The following is a 17,569-nucleotide window of genomic DNA, read 5'->3' on the forward strand; positions in this document are numbered from 1 at the left end:
TATGAGCTACAGCCAAAACCCCGTTGAAATCGACCCACTTTTTTGTAAACCTCGACAATATCCAAAGAAGTTGCGCGCCAGCCCTGAATTGATTCGCTTAGATAATACCATCGTTGATGCGCCGAGGCTTCCCAATTAGGCCTAGTCCGCCCAAACTTTCTTTTCAATGTGTTTTTTTAGGCTTAACGCCCACGTGATGGGTAGATTGGGTTGATTCTATTGGCTTAGTGCTATGTCCCGCCTTTTTTAGTTGGAATTCTGCCGGGCGTAAATACCTTCGGTTTCGAAATATATTTGCTCTGACGATCCTTCGATTGTAACGGGCTTGACTGTACTAGGCGTGCTGCCATGATCGTTCTTTAGGAAACGGAATAGCCGATGGTTTAATTCTACCAGGATACTTTCGGGGTTAGTGCCATTTTGGAGTGTCTACCCCGTAGGCTCTACATCCCTGAACCATGAAGTCTCGGTAGAGGCTTAATTTGCTCAAGAGACTGCATTGCATAAGAATGCATGAGTATGCAGATGAGAAGACGATATGATCTAATATGTATGGGAGAAAGGACTCTGCAGATGAGATACAGTTTCCTCTACCTACAAGATGCTTCATATACAATATATATATATATATATAGTAACAGAACTCCGTACATCGTCCAACTACAGAGTACATGCCATAAATTGTGTGAGATCGGAGATATCTATCCCTGTGGACCCATAATACAGAGATCTCACTGGCCTCCCAGCTTTAGACCGACTGTTTCACCATCTTCGGGGCCCTTGACTCCATTCGGCCATCGGCCCTCAAGGGGGAGGGTCACCCTTTTTAACCTGCAACCTGCCTTACGCGTCCTCCCAAGAAAAAGCCCATTCCTCTCTCCGTTTCCCCCCTATCACGATTTGCGGCGTTTTTATTTTTATTTTAAAATTTTATTTGTTTTCAGCTGGAGGAGAAAAGGAAGGTGGTATTTACCGTTCTCTAGCTGGCGTTCTCCGATGGGAGGGCTTTTCCCCTTACCCCCACGGCTTCTCCGGAGAGGAAACCCGTTGAAGCCACCAAAGGCTTTTCCGGTCCCAAAAGGGGGCCAATGTCCGTGAACTTATTATTCGTATATTGTACTCAATCATGGAAACAGGTCGGTTTGCGCGATTATGACCTTTTGTGTTTCGGGCTCTATTACGGACAGTCCCCGAATGGCGCCTCCAGAAGTAGCAACATGCGCGACCAACTCGATTCACCTCATTCGCTCACACGTACCACAACCATTACATCCATCGCCCTCGCTTGCCTTATCGAACACGCGACACAACTTGTCACACGAGTTCCTCCGGACCGACTTATGATCGCATGACACCCAACAGAAGCACACCACGCCCGAGCGAACGTTTCCCTGTCTCGGTTGCCCCGCGCGTCGATGACAATAATCTCCGGGGTATGAGTTGCCTCCGGGGTTACCAGCGATGTCAATTGCGGCGTCGGGGCAGAGGGAAGAGAGTCCAACGAAACGTACTTGTACCGATAAGAGCTGTGCAGAGGATGCCCCGGTAGACGTGAGTACTTGGACACGGGTTTTGTAGGCCGTTGGGTTTCAATGTTCTCGCGGTCGGATGGCTTGTGAGAAGCGATCCCCAACGGTGGACAGCACTCATGGGCGGAGATAAAGCGAACATTATACTTGAGGGGGAAAGAAACCGTAGTTGAAACTCCAGCGCCACCTGCGCCTCCAATTAAGAACGACATGGATGCCTCGGCAGATGTAATTCCAAACTCGCCGGCAGGCCTGTAATCCTTGACAGACAGATTCAAGCCTTCGATGTTGACGGATATTGCACTTGGCTCAGGATTATCCGTTGGAAGTGTAAAGGCCTTTGCTGAGATAGCTCCCGCGCCTAGCGGCGACGATTCCAGCGCAAGCTTGGTTCCTTGCTTGATTCGAGGTACGCTCGAAATCTCCAAGACCTCTTCAACCGGGACTTCAAGCCATCCACACTGGAATATTTCCCCTGTAATCGCATCGCGGGGGATAATGTCGCTGCTGATCCACCCCATGCATGTCTTAGCTCCCGCTGAACTAGACAAGACACGTCCGGCAACGCATGCTTTGCTCCACCAACTCCGTTGGTCATAGACGAACCCTCCATAGAGGTTGGCAATTGATCCCAGTTTATCCATTGCATCCGCGTCATTCTCAAGGAGCGTCGCCATGAGAAGATGACTAATCCCCTCTCCAGGTATGACGAACCCGGAAAGCCAGGAGCGCGAGATCCAGCCTAACGTTTTGGACTGTGGATCGCCAGAGCCACTAAGCTTGACGCGTCGACGGCAGGGATCTCGTGTGTACATATCCTCCTTGGCCAGTAACATCTCCTGAGATATCTCCTCCCATCCCCACCTATCATGAACGACTAAGGCTGGCAGAACCGGATTGTGAGGGTCTCCAAGTTTGAACTCCATGGCAGCTTTCAGTGCAGCCAATTTTGGCCATCCAACGTTTTCTGCGAAGACATACAGACCCTCCAGTTGTTGCCGAATGTGCGAAGAGCTCAGTTCACAGTCCCAGGCGGACTTTAGATCCGCAACAGGGGGCGGACTATGTCGACTGATGGTTTCGAAAAGTGAAAAACGATGCGACTTCGTGGCTGCGAGTTTCAATCGTGAGCCATCCGGAGATAGCCCTGATTGTGGCGGCGGGCAACTGATATCGAGGCTGCTGAGGAACCGGCGCACAACAACCAGATCCCAGTTCAGTTTGCCGTCTCGCAAGTTCTCGAATTCTCCAAGCTCGCGCATCGTGATATGGCCAGAGTGCGCATCACGCAACATGCCAGCTCGAACGAACGCATCCAAGCGAAGAAGCAACTCGGCCGAGAGGAGCATCTGTATCAGCAACCACTTTCGCTCCATCCCGGACTTGATCATAAGATCCCACGGTACTTTCTCATCGCCTGAACTGGGGCCCAGACAGTCCCCATCGCCATGCAGGGATGCCTCCCATAGGACCTGCCCTACGCGAAAGCGCCATTCGGGGAGACTGAAATTGATCCATGCGCCTGGGGTGGCCAGCACAATTGACAAAGTTTTGATCTGGGATTTGATGCTTTGCGCATGACCCCCTATAATGTCGGCAGCTTGGGGGTGAAGGAATTGTGTGTGTAAGCTGTCGTGCAACTCGCGCGGACTTTCAATATCCAGAATTGTCTTTGTCGACCCCTCTGTGAGCATCTCATGTCGAAACTGGCGCAGATGTTCTAGGCGTTGCACCAGAGTTCGAAGGTTGATATCTCGTACTCCAATGCGCTTCCAGGCCTCGGGGCCTTCGCAGATGAGTTTATGTCGATCGTGGACGGCACCGCTTCGGCATTGCGAATAGGGTTTTCCATATCCCTCCATTATATCAAACGCCACGGTTGCCGCCATGGTCGAGATTTGCTGTAGATGTGGAGATTTCTTTGGCTTTTCGGGGCCCACGTATCGGACGGTGTCGGCCACAGGTAATTCGAGAAAGTGCCGGAAACCGACGGTTCCAGGTTCTTTGCCATTGTTAGACAGCATGTTGGGTACTTCGAAGATGCCGACGTCGAACGTTGCCCTGTTGGTAGCGTCTGTTTGGCGCCAATCAAGGACTTTGATCGGAACGCCACCCTTGATAGCCCAGTCGTCTGGGAGCGGCAGATGAGCGTGAAGTGTGCTCAGAGTAAAGGATGCATGGGGTAATGGCTTGCGATCCCACATGTGTTGGATTACCGGGTTATGATCATCCCATGGGAATATCACTTGGGGATACCACAAATGATAATTGCCTCTCTCCAGCATAAAGTGAGGTGCCCCAGAAAAAATTGCCTTGATGTCTTTCGCCGTGAGTTTAGTCTCCTCTTTTGGATTGTGGTGGGCAACAGGCAAGTTTTCTTTTGGTTTGCCCGCCATCTCCAATCTGGATTCGAGATGATCATGGATATTTCCAGGTTGCGTTGGCTCGGCCCCTGTTACGGGCGAGTCGTGCCTAGGGGGGCCATGGGGATCTTTGCTGTCATCGTGCCGGCCACTACTCTCTTCTGGGGATTTGGGCGGCGCCGGCGCGCTCGCCTCAATTGGACTTGATTTTTCTTTTCCCTGTTTCGCATGAGCTAACAGTTCTAATGACAAAATAGTTAAGACATTCTTACTTGTGTTGCGGTTGGAGAAGTTATGTCTGGACTATTAATGTGCCTCCGAAATAGGTTTCGGAACCCCCCGTTGTTGGGATGATCCTCTTGGGGAGAGTCGGGAGGGCGATGCGATAATGATCGCTTAAGTGACTCAAACTCATTGTGAGCAGGAGGAGAAGCTGCATCTGAGGAACGACGGCGGCCAAACATGGAAGACATTAGAACCAAGTGAAGATGCAATTATCGCATCTTCTAGATAGAATGCCCTGGTAAAAGTAAAAGATTAAGAAGTGGAAATAAATCAAGTATATGCGGAGTGCCGATCTCCGCCCCTCGCGGCTGGTGGGGTGACGCTGAAAGCTGAAACGCGACAGGTGAGAGCGCCGTTTTTTGGGGGGTGAATGCACAACTTAAGCGACTTCGGAGAATTTATAGATCCCAGAATTAAATTGTAAAACAAAGGAACGGTAGCTTAAGGGGATCAAGGGGATCAAGGAGATCAAGAAGGTTAAGAAGATTAAGAAGGTTAAGGTAAGATTCGGAAAGTGATGACGTCTTGCGGACTCATATATATACAACTTATATCCACCTGGGCACCCGTCTAGGTGCCATCCGCGAATGAGATGATTGGCCGATATTAGAAGACTGGCGGATTGTACAAAGTGCAACTATGTTGTGGGTCATTCGAAAAAGTAAAACACTTTTTACTTAGTTATACATATGCACATATCTTACTTAGGTACTCCGGACGTACTCCGTATGCGATATCAAATGTATACGTACATAGTTATGTTCGAACTAGTTAAATTACATATGCTCGGCTACATGTCGTTATACCCAAGTAATTTATTTACACCTTATGTATCTTCAAACATGAGTCATCGAGATTTGTTTCAAGGTTAGCTTTTTAATAATAGTATTTTGTCAAAGTTATACGGCTTATGCTTGTTGTGCATACACTAGAAGGACGCTATGTGTACCTGTGCATAGGAAGGTAATTTGGTTTGTCATAAGACATCATTCTCCATTCAAATCTAGTTCGCATACCACCATCAAACCTCCGCGGTAAGGAACTCCCCAGAGTCAACTATGCCCTTTTTTCTGTTGTTTACGCGTGCTGGTGGAAGAATTCGAGAACAGTCTTATATCCGCGCTCGTATTCCTTGCGCACCTCGGGGTTCTCCAGGTCCGATCGGGCAGCCATCCAGCCATGGATCTGAGTTGGGAAAGTCTCGACGTACTTGGGGACCTTCAAGTTTGCCTCAAAGTCCTTGACGTCTTGGGCGGGCTCGTCTTTCGAGGCCAGGAATACCATGGGGATGTTCACGGCCTTTGCATCGTTGGGGTCGACCATGGCCGGGTGGCACTGCGCGACCGTCTTGAATAGCTTGTTATCAGCGCCGGAGGACAGACAGGCGATCTTGCCGCCCCAACAGAAACCCAGGATCGACCAGGAGCTGAATTTGCCGCCAGGCGCTAGCTTGTTGCCTTCGGCGACGACATTGGGGATCTTGGAGAGTGTTTGGGGTGGGGCAGCCTTGGTTGAGAAGAAGTGTCCAAGCTTCTCCTTGTGTTCCTGGGTGGTGGGGGGATACCACGAGATGTCGGCGGGGCTACCCTCGAAAAAGTCGGGAATGAAAACGCGATATTTTTGGTCGGTCGAATTGGCGAGGATGTCGGCACCCTGGATGGTCTGGTCGAAGAAACCGAAGATGTCTGCAGATCACACAATTGTGTCAGTTAATGGCCTGGTTGAAATTCTTGTGGGGAGTGGCTTACCATATATGACCAGGATAGCCTTGGTGGCCGATTCTGGGCCGGTGACATCTGAAAGTAATTTCATTAGCTCAATCGTAAGAGGTCGGCGAAAGCAAGAACCAACAGGTCTTCAGGCCGTTGATGGTTTTATATTCTCCTTTGGCCTGGTAGCCCTTGGATACAATAGGAGGGATTCTGTGCACGGTGATAGTCAGCGCGAAATTGGGGCATCACAGAGTGCAATGGTTATGGGGATCACGAACGAGCAACATGCTTTGCTGATTCCAGACATATTTGTAGAGAAACAATGGAAGGGAGGTGTGTTAAAGCGGTGTTTAGTTGCAAGCAATGGTCTTTGGAAGGTCAGAAATGGCCTGTATTTCATTTGGGGTGATTTGGACGAGAAACGAACATACGAGTAATTGGCTTTTGATTTAAAAGCGAAGTTGAAGAAAGTAACCCTGTGAATGTAGGAATGAAACTCCAGGTTGTTGTACCCCGCCGTTCGACGTCATCGGAGCAACACTCGGCAATTCAAAGCCCGATGCAATTAGAACATCCCAAGGCTATTTAGATTGTCTTCTATATTTTTCTCTTTTCCTGGCTTAATTCCCGAGATTGATCCATCTGGTCTGTTTGGTCGGTCTCTTATGCGATCGGGTAATCGACCTATGGAAATATATATGGGGACCATGGCCGACGCTTCTATGTCATTTATATACAACACCGAAGACAAGTAGCACAAATGATTGACAATGAGATTTAAGTTACACATTTCCAGTTAGATAACATGCTCGAAAAGCTGGGGTACTGAGTGGGCCTGTGTAGCGAAAAACTCTTATTTCTTGCAGTCAACCAAAGGGAACAACTTACAAGTATCACAAACGTCACCAGGTCTTAATGAGACCACTCAAGGGTTTCACCGCGGAGACTGTCATACCGGAAATCTAGCTTTATGAGGTCCATGAGAGACTAATATAAGGTCAGCGAATCGAATCGGTCAAGTTTATGATCAATAGAGCAACACGATGCGAAAATTAACGTCTCTTGTTAATTATCACACCCAAGGCAACACAATGCAAGCAGATCTGCGGCAAGGAAAGATTTTACAGCGACCGAAAAATGCTCGTGAGGCTGTTCCCACAGAGAGATAAAAAGCAAAAAAAAAGCATAGAATTTTTTTTTTGCTGAGACAGGGAGGCTCTAGCTTAGCCTCTGATTGGGAAGCAGTGATCCTAGCCCTTGAAACAGAAGGAGAGACCAGTGCTCTATTAGCTTTGTTGAGGTTGAGACCTATATATCAGCACATTACTCCGTATAGTCGATATATTTGGAAACACCGTAAAATGTGAGCCCTCAAATCCACCGAGGCCGGGATATTGTACCCATCAGCCCTGCAGGAAGACTCATGGTCGCAGATCTCCCGGGCGAGAAGAATAGTCAACCTTCCACGAAACGCCATTCCCGGGGACGATCGTGAACGCCAACCGTGAGCCTCTCCGAAGCCACGCCGGCAAGAGCCGAATGCAGGCGACACTAAGGCGTTCAAAACCAGCCAGGTGGATCCTTGCGTGCTGTCACATCGGGAGAGGCATCTGGACTGTAGGAGCCGCCTTGCATGAGAGGATCGACTAATCGGCTGCGAACCATAGCTCCAGGGATTGCACTTCCAAACCGAGAAAAGGCAGTGCGAGGCCGATCAACCGGGAACCAGCATACGATGGGGCCACAGGTTGTTGATGATCAACCGATCGTCGCTGATATCAACCTTTTCGGGCAGGCGACGTGCGGCTACAGACGCGGTGGACTTTATTTTTGAATCGAAGATAAATCGGGATTGTCTAACAAACGTCAGTATATTGCATGGATTGTGTAGAATGTACAATAATGGAGAAATGCTGTGTCTGTCGTCGGCTAGACATACCTAGGCGGAGGTATGCAGTTCCCAAGAATGTGACTCCGCCGCGTGTCTAAGACTTGCCCCCCTTTTCTTTTTCTTTTTCTTCTTTTCTTTTTGAGAGCACCGAGCTCGCTACCGAATACGGGGGAAATGCGGACCGGATCGCAATATGAAATTCCATGTGCCAATGGACATGTCTAAGCTGTGCCAAGGAACCAGCTATGCATAGATGGAACCACCGGCCCCTGCGGAGTATTCGGGACATATCTACAACGTCTTCGGAATCTGACCACGTTATGATTTGTTTACGGCAGATCAGCTCTGTCAAGTTTGATGTCTTGTCTAGTTATGTAGATTCAGAGTACGTATGGCTACGGTGATAGATATCGATCGACAGGGCATGTCCCCCCTTTTCCCCCTACATAAGCATCTGCCACGTCCGTGCAGAAGGCAGCGAAAGAGATGACTCTGTCGGTTGATTGGAGGATAAGACATGTTCTGTCGGGAGACTGAAGCGAGGTTCTCGCGTGGAGCCGAGACCCGTTTCATTTGGCGTTCCGCCACCCAAGCACTACTAGTATCTATATAGATCTATGGGCGAGGGAAACCCGAGGGAGTGGATGCTGGAGGCGATTGGCTTTCGGAAAGAGGTCGGGAGAGTTGAGGTGACCTTTAAGGCCCGAACCAAAGTAAAAAGAGCGAAAAAGCCAAAACGAGGGAAACGAAAGAAGCTACCACGGCCGGTGAACTCCGGGGACCAATCAAATCGAGCTTTTAGTTTGGCTATTGGGGGCTGAAAGGGCAAAAAAAAGAAGTGCAGCTGACCATAATCCGCAGACCAGAGATAGACAACATAGACCATACCTAGGTACGGCGGTTTGGTCTCCAATATACCTCTGGTCCGAGTAGGCTGTATATTATAACAGGGATGCTCAAACAAAAAGACAAATATGAAAAAGCAGCTTAACTGAATTGCGCGATCATGTGTTTTTTTTTTCCAACGAATGACCGGCAAGACAAGCTCGCTTGCCTCTGCCTTCTCTATGGGCTTCTCGTATTCTGGCCATTCCGGTCTTGTCCGTGCGTTGACATGTTGGTCTCCTTATTGGATGGGAATCTTACCGTGATAGTAGAAAAGTATGGATCCCATTTCTTTTTCCCTTTTTCCCTTTTTCTTTTCCCAAACGAAATAAATTTCTTTCTCTCAGCCGGATCCACTCTTTTGCTAGCACAGATTCTCTCCGGAGTCCCTACACTAGCGCATTTATTTTCACGCGATCAGTCGGACGCAAGGGATTTCCCTCGAGGAAGAAGGGTCTTTTTGGGTTTTCAGCTATCAAATAGGTAGTATACATATATTGTGGGCTATCTTGTTCTGAAGTTGATAACAGAAAGTAGGCACGAAGAAACCAAATCCCTGGATTGTATATATCAAGACAAATAATATAAATTCCAGTCGACAATCCGGAACAGCCCTGGAAGCCAACCGGTAGTTAGTTAGCTGTCAACCACGTTCTGCTGACACCCCTCTGCTCGCCTTTTTCGCCCTTTTTTTTCCCGTGCTTTTCTATTTAATATACAATATATACGACTGTTTTCATTATCCCATTCCTTTCCCCACGGTGGCCACCTGGCTAGACCCGCGTCGACTCCATTCCCCAAAGAGAAAAATCCATCTTATTTACTTTTGTGCTTCTTCTGTTAATTATACCTAGGCAACTCCTGACATCTCTTATTAGTATAACACTTCCCCCGCGCTTGCTATCGCCTCCAACGCCACGGTCCTTTGCCCACCTCCCCCCCCCCACATCTCTCTTCCTCTCAGCTTCACTTTCTTAGTGTTTCGACTTTCACTCATTTCTCCCCCCCGAGACCATGTACTACACGCGCTTTCGTCGACCGTGACAATCTCACCTCCCGTGTCTTTTTTCGGATTTCTTTTATTACCATTGTCACTTTATTTCGAGAGTTCTCTAGTCCCTCCGGAAATTCCCCTATTTCTTGGAGAACCGGAGTCCCTCGACTCTCTTCCATATACCGATCGCGAGCCCCAGCGATCGACGATCGCCCCTCCTGGATTCTACCAGCCCTTCTGGGGCCGTACCTGGCGATCGAGATTGGGCGTTGAACGGATCTTCTTTCGGCCAGCTCTCCAATATCAACGACCCCGAATTCTACGTACCAGTGAGGGACCCATCCGCCAATCTGGCGACTCTAGCAGCGCCGGCGGGAATGGGGCCAGCGTTAGACGCGCTGTCAGCCCCGCCGTTGAACATTCGTCGTCCTGCAGCCCCAACATTACCCAGCTTTGAGCTCCCACCTCCCCCGTTCACGTTGGGTGCTGGCGCGGCAGCACCCAAGTACGGACATCCTACCCATCCCCCAGTCTCCCACGCGCCAGTGAATGTGAGCGTGGGGAACTTACTAACGCCACCCGCCACAATTCAAGCAGGGGAACACGCCACACCCCAGCCATTGGCTCCTTCCACAGGCGCGTCCTCCGAGCTGCCGCCGGCATATTGGTCAGCCGCCAATCCATACGGACAGTCCTGGGGATCCGGGGTAAATCCATACTCGGCTCGAAGTTCCTTCTCGCCGTCGTCCGGTATGCAGCGCTCATCGGTAATATCGCCGCCGACGACGGATGGGTTGCCGCACCCATATGAAGGGCCGACATTATCTTACCAAGCTTTACCCGCCCCGTCAACCATGCCTCCCTCCGTGTCACAACCTGCCATGACCATGTACCATGCGGGACCCGCTACATCCCCCGCTCCACTGCAATCCAACGATCCATATGCCCCCAAACACCAGCATATGTATGCCGTTTCTCCTCCTATGCACAGTCCTCACCAGGCCGGCTTCTCTCCCATGTATGGCCCCACCGGGCTTGGCATCCACCCACCAGGACGAATGCCTGTTCACAGTCCATCAGCCGGGCAACCGCCCTTAGGATATCCCCGCCAGCCATGGCCCTCCTATTCTCTCCCGGCGATGAACGGTCCCGTCATGACCAACGTGCACAGCCCCGGTGGGCCCATGTCGATGATGGGCGGAATGCAAACCGGGCTTCTACCAGGATTCAACAGTGGCCATGTCGCCAGCTCTCAACATCTATATGGGGGCCATCCACCACCGCACGGCATGGCAGCCCCCGCGGCAGATCGACCGTTCAAATGCGACCAGTGCCCCCAGAGTTTCAACCGTAATCACGATCTGAAGCGCCATAAACGTATTCATTTGGCCGTGAAGCCTTTCCCTTGCTCGCATTGTGACAAAAGCTTCTCGCGCAAGGATGCTCTTAAGGTATGTCATCTGCAGTCTCATATGACAATTCCCACATACTGACTTTTGCCGACAGCGACATATTCTTGTGAAAGGCTGCGGAAAGGACGGCGACTCGGATGCGAATAGCAACCAAACCGGGGCCGATATAAAGGGTGAAGGGCGGAGTGAAGACGGCAGTCCCCTCCTTAATGGACGAGGTTGAACGTGTTCCAGTCTTCCCGCCTGTGACACTTTCGTCCTTGCTGTGAACTCTCCCTATATGCATATCTTATGGGGGTGATGTTTGAAGACATGTATGTATCTACCAAGGCATTGGGAGTCGGGGTTCTTACCGGATTTGACTTTGATTTGTGTTTTTTTTTTCTTTTATTTCGAGCTTCGGCGAAGGGTTTGTGATTTGGGCATCATGGGAAGGTCTGAACTTTTTTTTTTATCCCTTTTTTTCCCCTATCCGGATTTATGTTTACTATATGTGCTTATCAGACTCATGTGTGACGTGTGTATCTATCCTGCTTCTCTGTGATTTAAAGCGATTAAGCGAAATGTTAATGGGATGGGCAATGTCGGTATATAAACACCCCTGCGTCAATTATGAGATGGAAGATATCCCGAGGAATTCCAATCGAAGTATATTAATCGTCTTAATTTATTTAATAAAACAGCTTTCAAACCCTGGTTTTGTCAATCATCATTGGCTATCTATTTCCTATTGATCCTTGAAATAAGGAAGTTCGTTAGATCTATGCTGATTTCTCTCAGCCACTCACTAGGTAGCTACGTGGCTGTCTCATTCTAATTAGACAACGCGTATGAGTGAATCTGTCTAAGATGGATTTGTATCTACTGAATGGATCTTGTGACCTCCTATTTTTGTGTCTTCGGGGAAAAGGGTATAGATCCCCATTGTAAACTAAAATAGACATCATTGTGTTGGGCCATCACGAAACCAAGGAACGATAGAAGGATTCTCCGTACCAGTAAAGGATCGCCATCTCTCTTTGACCTGGGATGGAAATTGAAATTATACTTTTTGAATCGATTCCCCCAGGATCCCGCTGCTTTCCCCTTTTTGCTATATATGGCGAAGCCCACATGGGGATCAGCTCTGCTGCATCCTGGCACCTTATGCAAGTGAGATATTTCACCTCGTTTCTCTCTTTTCCCATCCGCCCCCAATTGATAGTGGGTAGACTAAATTCTTTCTCAGTTGAGATCCATCATCAAGCATTCTTCCCTAGGTGTATTCCATCATGCTTCCACTGCTCTTGATATGTGCTCTTCTAGCACAACAGACACCAGCATTCCCTAGTCAGCATAGGGTCAACGAGAGACATTTGCCATATCTCCTCCGTGCTGGCAGGGACTCTCGCAGCGGGACCTACCATATCCCCAGCACTGTACAAAATGGAACTAGCAAGGCTCGGTTTGACATTCCTACGCCAGAGACCACTCTTGATAAAGAATCAATTTCCAGGTTAGATGCACCCCAGATAGATTCAATCAATGGCACCGTGTTCGAATGGTGGTATTTCGATGCCGTCTCGGAGACCAACCCCGATGAGTCCCTAGTCGTCACATTCTTCTCCTCATCCGCGGAAGGGTTTCCATTCCTCGATGCAAATGAGACCTCCGTGCTCAATGTTTGGTTATGGGCTTCGTTCGCCAACGGCACCGTCTTTGCCGATTCTGTCCCGGCGACCGTGGCGACCGTGACTGGCGTCGACGGCGCGGGCACCAATAGCTCTGGCGAGTGGGCCTCGACGGGATTTAGCTGGGCTGCTCTCACAGAGAATCTATCGCAGTATGAGATTATTGTCGCGTCGGAGAAGCTTCAGGTCGAAGGGCGGTTTACCTTGACTTCGGTATGTAGTGACTCGAATCGCAGGAACAGACAGCTTGCTAAATTTGCCAAAAAGCGAGCACCGTATAATCTGCCCTGTGGAATTCAAGAGGGCCAGACTGTTATTGAGATTGCACCTCATATCGGATGGATCAATCTCATACCCGACGCCATGGGTGAGGTCGACATGCAGATCCATGGGTCGACGCTGAAGTTCCGAGGGCCTGGGTACCATGACAAAGTAAGTGATTTTGCCGCCTGGTGGAAAAATTGTGAAACTTCGGCTGATCAAGTTACAGAATTGGTCTGATCAACCTTTTACAGACTCTGTCCAGAGCTGGTACTGGGGTCACGGCCGTCTAGGTCCATATTCGATCGTATGGTTCAGTTATCTCGCCATGAATGACCCAAGCAACGCCACTTATGTGAGCAGCTACATTGCCAAAGATGGGGAGCTGCTTATATCCGCCTGTGACCCCGCTATTCTCACCGTGAGACCGATGGGTAGTCCGGAGACTACTGGTGGGCGATATCCGCCTCGGATAGGTGATATACCGGAAGGATTCCGACTGAAATATGATCTGGGAGAGGGAAATGGTCAGTTGGAAATTAATGTCTCAGTAAGAATGGTGGTCGCGGGGAATGGGAAAGATTATATGAGATGGACGGGAGACATGGTTGGGGAGGTAATTGAGTCTGAAAGCCAGCGTCCAATGGGGGCCGGAGGTGGTGACCCGAAGGAACGTGATGTACGATCATCTTCATCTTCATGTCTCGTTGGTGTTGCGGTTTTGGAGCAATTTGTCATGGTGGATGATGCCGAAAATGAGCATTATCAAAGAATATTATAACATGTTCATATAACATACTCACACATAGTATAGAAAACATCATTCTATTGTCTTGAATCTTATGTAAAAGAAAGAACCGGGAGTGTCTTGGAGACACTTGCGACACGCGAAGGGGAAAAGGGGAACAAACTAGTACACATCAGACAACATGAAATGAATGAAATAAATGAATCACGACACCCGCAACATTACTGGATTCTTTGCTTAGCTTTCCACTCTTCGACCAGACCCCGGTAATCTTCAGGACCATATGGCTGGAGGCACCGGGCCAACAAGCCGTGCTTGCGTTGTGGTGACAGACCCAGTTCTCCCAGCATCAGATCAATATATGGGATCGCATCAAACACGAAGTCAGGGTTCCGTCGCCCGAATCCTCCCGGGTAGCGATATTTGCCAAATTCAGTAAACAGAGCTGTCTCCCAGGCAAGGTCGATTTCTGAAGTGTCTTCCGTCTTGAGGTCAGACGTAGCACGCACAGCGAGTGGGCAGCGTTCGTGTGTAGCTGGGGTCAGATCGCCTTTGAAATAGGCTGAGATCCACAGTGCCTGAGTCTGAGCAATCAGAGTTGTGTTGATAGTCATCGTGATACCCATGAACGCCAGAGAGCGTTCCTTTACCAGCGAAAGTGGGACCATGAACTTCGCCATCCGGAAGGGGTGCGGCACAGCCGCTTCGGACTGCGCGTCTAACGGCGTGTAGTTCGGGTTCGGCTTTGGTTGATCGCGAAGTCGGGGGAACCGGCGCAAAATCTCTTCATCCGCCGCTTTCAACAGCTTTTCGTTCAGCGGATCCACACTCCAAGGGAATCCCAACTCGCGGTCAATGCCTTCCGGTAGAAACTTGAGGTTTGGAGTGCAACGCCAGCCTGTCGAGCATATCAGCGCCGAAGATGACAGCGCATCGCCCGATGACAGGTGAACAGTGTGATCCGAGAGACGCTCGAGATCAGCGATGTGCACCTTGATAGTGCCATCCTTGACCAAATCAAAGAAATTGGTAGGGTAGTTCAGAATGCTGAGCGAGGAAGCAATCCAGAATGGGCTCACCCAAGGCTTCAGCTTCTTCGTCTCCGGGTGCTTGTCGTACTCGTTCAACTGCACGACATCATCGGCCAGAATAGCCCAGAACGCGTCCACAATCTTACGACCCAGCCAGGTACCATGCAAAAAGCTGCGAATCCCATCATACCCGTCAGCCTCTCCCCAAATACAGGGACTGAACCAGGTCAGCAGGCGTGTTGTGACAAGCTTTTCCAGCCATTTTTTCAGGGGCGTCACGTAGGGAGGCGCCATCCAGATAGGTCCATGACCGGATTCGCGAATGATCCAGTCTACTTTCATACCTGCCGTTGCGCAAGCGTAGGCCGCATCCCAGGCCGACTTGGTTCCGCCAAAAACGGTTGCGCGCTCTCCAGATTTCAGAACTGCATCTTGATACTGCAGCAGATCGCGACAGTGGAAAAGCGGCGCACCGAAAGACTCCTGGCCTTCGAACGTAGGCATGTATGCCTGTGACGTGATGCCGGTGGCCACGATCATCTTCTTGGTATCGATTATTGTTGTATCTGCTCCGTGCGACACGCTTAACTGCCACGTTCCGTCCAACTTGTGTCGCGCGCTTTCCACGTGGTGTTCCAGTCGAATACAATCGGCAAAGTTAAAATGTTGTACATATGCTTCCATGTATTTTTGAATTACATGGCCCGGAATATGCTGTCCAGGCTTGATGCCAAAAGTCGCTTCGTCCATTGGGAAGTCGCTATACTCATACGTGCCAAGCATATTGTTCGACTTGAGGCCTTTGTACAAACGGTGTTTGGCCCACACCCCGCCAATAGAGCTGGCAGTTTCCAACAAGAGCACATTGTGGCCGGGATTGACCTCGCGGTAGGTCTTGACGGCGGAGAGCCCACTCCAACCTATTGGCCAATGCTTGTCAGCGAAATAGTATGCGACAGTGAAGATTCAACTTACCTGCGCCTACCACAACAAGATCCACGGTCTCCATTGTTGAAGACTCCCTTGTTTTCGTTTTAAGAGGCAGAAAATAAACCGATTGCGCGACCAGGATTGATGCTTTATGTACAAGCAAACAAGACGAGCGGCCAAATTACTGGAAACGAAGGAATGAGCGATAACTAAAAGTATTAGCGTCGAGTAGTACTTTTTTTGGGTTTTGAATTTTTAGCCCTTGCTGTTCAGGACACCCGGGAGGATGGAATGGTGGGACTATTAAATTAACTCACCTTAAAAACCCCACGACGTTGTCAGTTCCCGCCAACTTTAGCATGGCTTGTACCTCCTGAGACAGAGCTCGTGGTTCAAAAGGGCCTGAGACATTTAAAGGACCAGAGATTCTAAGCTGATGATTCTATAATGGCTACCCGTGAACCTAGTCCCAGACCCCTTGCCCCATCTGGGTAACAGACTACCTACTACGGAGTGCTTGGCATGCACTTGACTACTTTGTACTCCGTACCGAGATGTACCGATACCCCTTCAGTGTCAGGGGCTCTTCGGGAGAATTCGAATCAGCACTGAATCTTTTAGATTCTCCGTCGTTTGACTATTTTAGCCCTGCTGTCAAAGCGTCTGTCAAAGCATGGCCAGGCCCACGGGGATCGTCGGTTCTTCTAATCTTAGGTAGTATCCTAGCCTTCATAAGAAAACTACGGAGTACGGAGTACTCCGTGCGTAGCGAGGTGAAGCCAAACTCCACTGTGATTTTAAATAGTTTCGACGGTGGAAACCCCGTGGCTGGCGTTTGGATTACCAATTTTGTGGAAGCCGGGATCAACAATATGCAGGTTGCCGTTTTCGGTTGGTATCTCAATCCGACTACTGGTCGTAGTCCAATTCAATTGATTGATCTCATGCAAATTATTTGACAACAATACAGCAGTGTACGGAGTACGGAGTACAGAGTACAAGGCTCATAGTTGTCGCTTGAGAATCGGATGAACATCGAACGGCCCGTTTTGGGACCCACCAAGTCGCTGGAAGTCGGAAAAGACCGCTATCGTCAACATGTCATACATTTCAATTTGAAACATACAGTAGCATGTCGTTTGAGATTATGCACAAGGTTAAGGTTATTACTCCGTGGATAAATGGAAGCTGTCAAGCCATAATCCGTGCCGGAAACCGTGGCCTGATTCAGTACTTATGATATCTCCTGGACTCATTTGACGCGGTATAGAAAGAACGGCATCGATCGGATATATATGACTGGTCTGAGAGCCCGCTAGTCCTAAGTCTCCTGGCACCTACATATCCTCGGAGCAATCTCCGGCTCGATCAGCAATCAAACCAACCCAAAAGAGAATGTGGATTAGAGAAATCGATACATATATACTCCGTATTTGCCCTGGGTATAAAATTGTATGGCATCTTCCCCTAATGGCATACATATGATTGGCTAAACTACGCAAGCTTTATGCTGCGCTACTCCGTATGTCTCTGAGCTGGTCTGTTTGCATGTCATAGATCGCAGGAAAACCCAAACAAATCCCCGTTCGCATTGCGGTTTATTGCTGCTTCTCAACATTGGCCCAGTTGATATCATGCGGGACCGTACGGAGTAGTATTCGTGTGTAACCGAAAAAAAAAAAAAAACTCTCAGGTCAGACAAAGGAAGTCTATCAGGGTACTCCATATTGGATCGAAAAATCGCCCTTTGCTACGATCATTCCCACTTAGGGAAAGTTATATCGACTCAGGGGATGTGTGGACCTTTTGACTGCCGATCTACATTTCCAAAAACCAGTAATCTAGAAGTGGAACAAAC

The 17,569-nt window shown here is 49.3% G+C and overlaps 5 protein-coding genes across 5 annotated transcripts; 2 read left to right on the top strand and 3 right to left on the bottom strand.

The window, feature by feature from the left end:
* Positions 1–163: 163 nt before the first annotated feature.
* Positions 164–4,356, bottom strand: LCP9604111_8773 (uncharacterized protein; the record flags this gene model as incomplete). The annotated part of the gene is made up of 4 exons (XM_039076953.1): positions 164–216; positions 276–400; positions 1,371–4,111; positions 4,165–4,356. 4 exons carry the CDS (start codon positions 4,354–4,356, stop codon positions 164–166), a joined length of 3,111 nt encoding a protein of 1,036 aa, XP_038925169.1.
* Positions 4,357–5,254: 898 nt separating this feature from the next.
* LCP9604111_8774 (dienelactone hydrolase family protein) lies at positions 5,255–6,196 on the bottom strand (the record flags this gene model as incomplete). The annotated part of the gene is made up of 4 exons (XM_039076954.1): positions 5,255–5,862; positions 5,926–5,973; positions 6,029–6,099; positions 6,168–6,196. The coding sequence occupies 4 exons, from the start codon at positions 6,194–6,196 to the stop codon at positions 5,255–5,257; spliced, it is 756 nt and encodes a 251-aa protein (XP_038925170.1).
* Positions 6,197–8,786: 2,590 nt separating this feature from the next.
* On the top strand, positions 8,787–11,294 carry LCP9604111_8775 (putative C2H2 finger domain protein; the record flags this gene model as incomplete). Its single annotated transcript, XM_039076955.1, has 3 exons — positions 8,787–8,884; positions 9,859–11,110; positions 11,166–11,294. The coding sequence occupies 3 exons, from the start codon at positions 8,787–8,789 to the stop codon at positions 11,292–11,294; spliced, it is 1,479 nt and encodes a 492-aa protein (XP_038925171.1).
* Positions 11,295–12,342: 1,048 nt separating this feature from the next.
* Positions 12,343–13,783, top strand: LCP9604111_8776 (uncharacterized protein; the record flags this gene model as incomplete). Its single annotated transcript, XM_039076956.1, has 3 exons — positions 12,343–12,954; positions 13,009–13,173; positions 13,232–13,783. The coding sequence occupies 3 exons, from the start codon at positions 12,343–12,345 to the stop codon at positions 13,781–13,783; spliced, it is 1,329 nt and encodes a 442-aa protein (XP_038925172.1).
* A 188-nt stretch (positions 13,784–13,971) lies between these two features.
* LCP9604111_8777 (uncharacterized protein) lies at positions 13,972–15,790 on the bottom strand (the record flags this gene model as incomplete). Its single annotated transcript, XM_039076957.1, has 2 exons — positions 13,972–15,701; positions 15,757–15,790. The coding sequence occupies 2 exons, from the start codon at positions 15,788–15,790 to the stop codon at positions 13,972–13,974; spliced, it is 1,764 nt and encodes a 587-aa protein (XP_038925173.1).
* Positions 15,791–17,569: the final 1,779 nt, after the last annotated feature.

This window comes from Penicillium roqueforti, assembly GCF_015533775.1.
Source record: "Penicillium roqueforti strain LCP96 04111 chromosome Unknown scaffold_37, whole genome shotgun sequence".
Classification (NCBI taxonomy): Eukaryota; Fungi; Ascomycota; class Eurotiomycetes; order Eurotiales; family Aspergillaceae; genus Penicillium; species Penicillium roqueforti.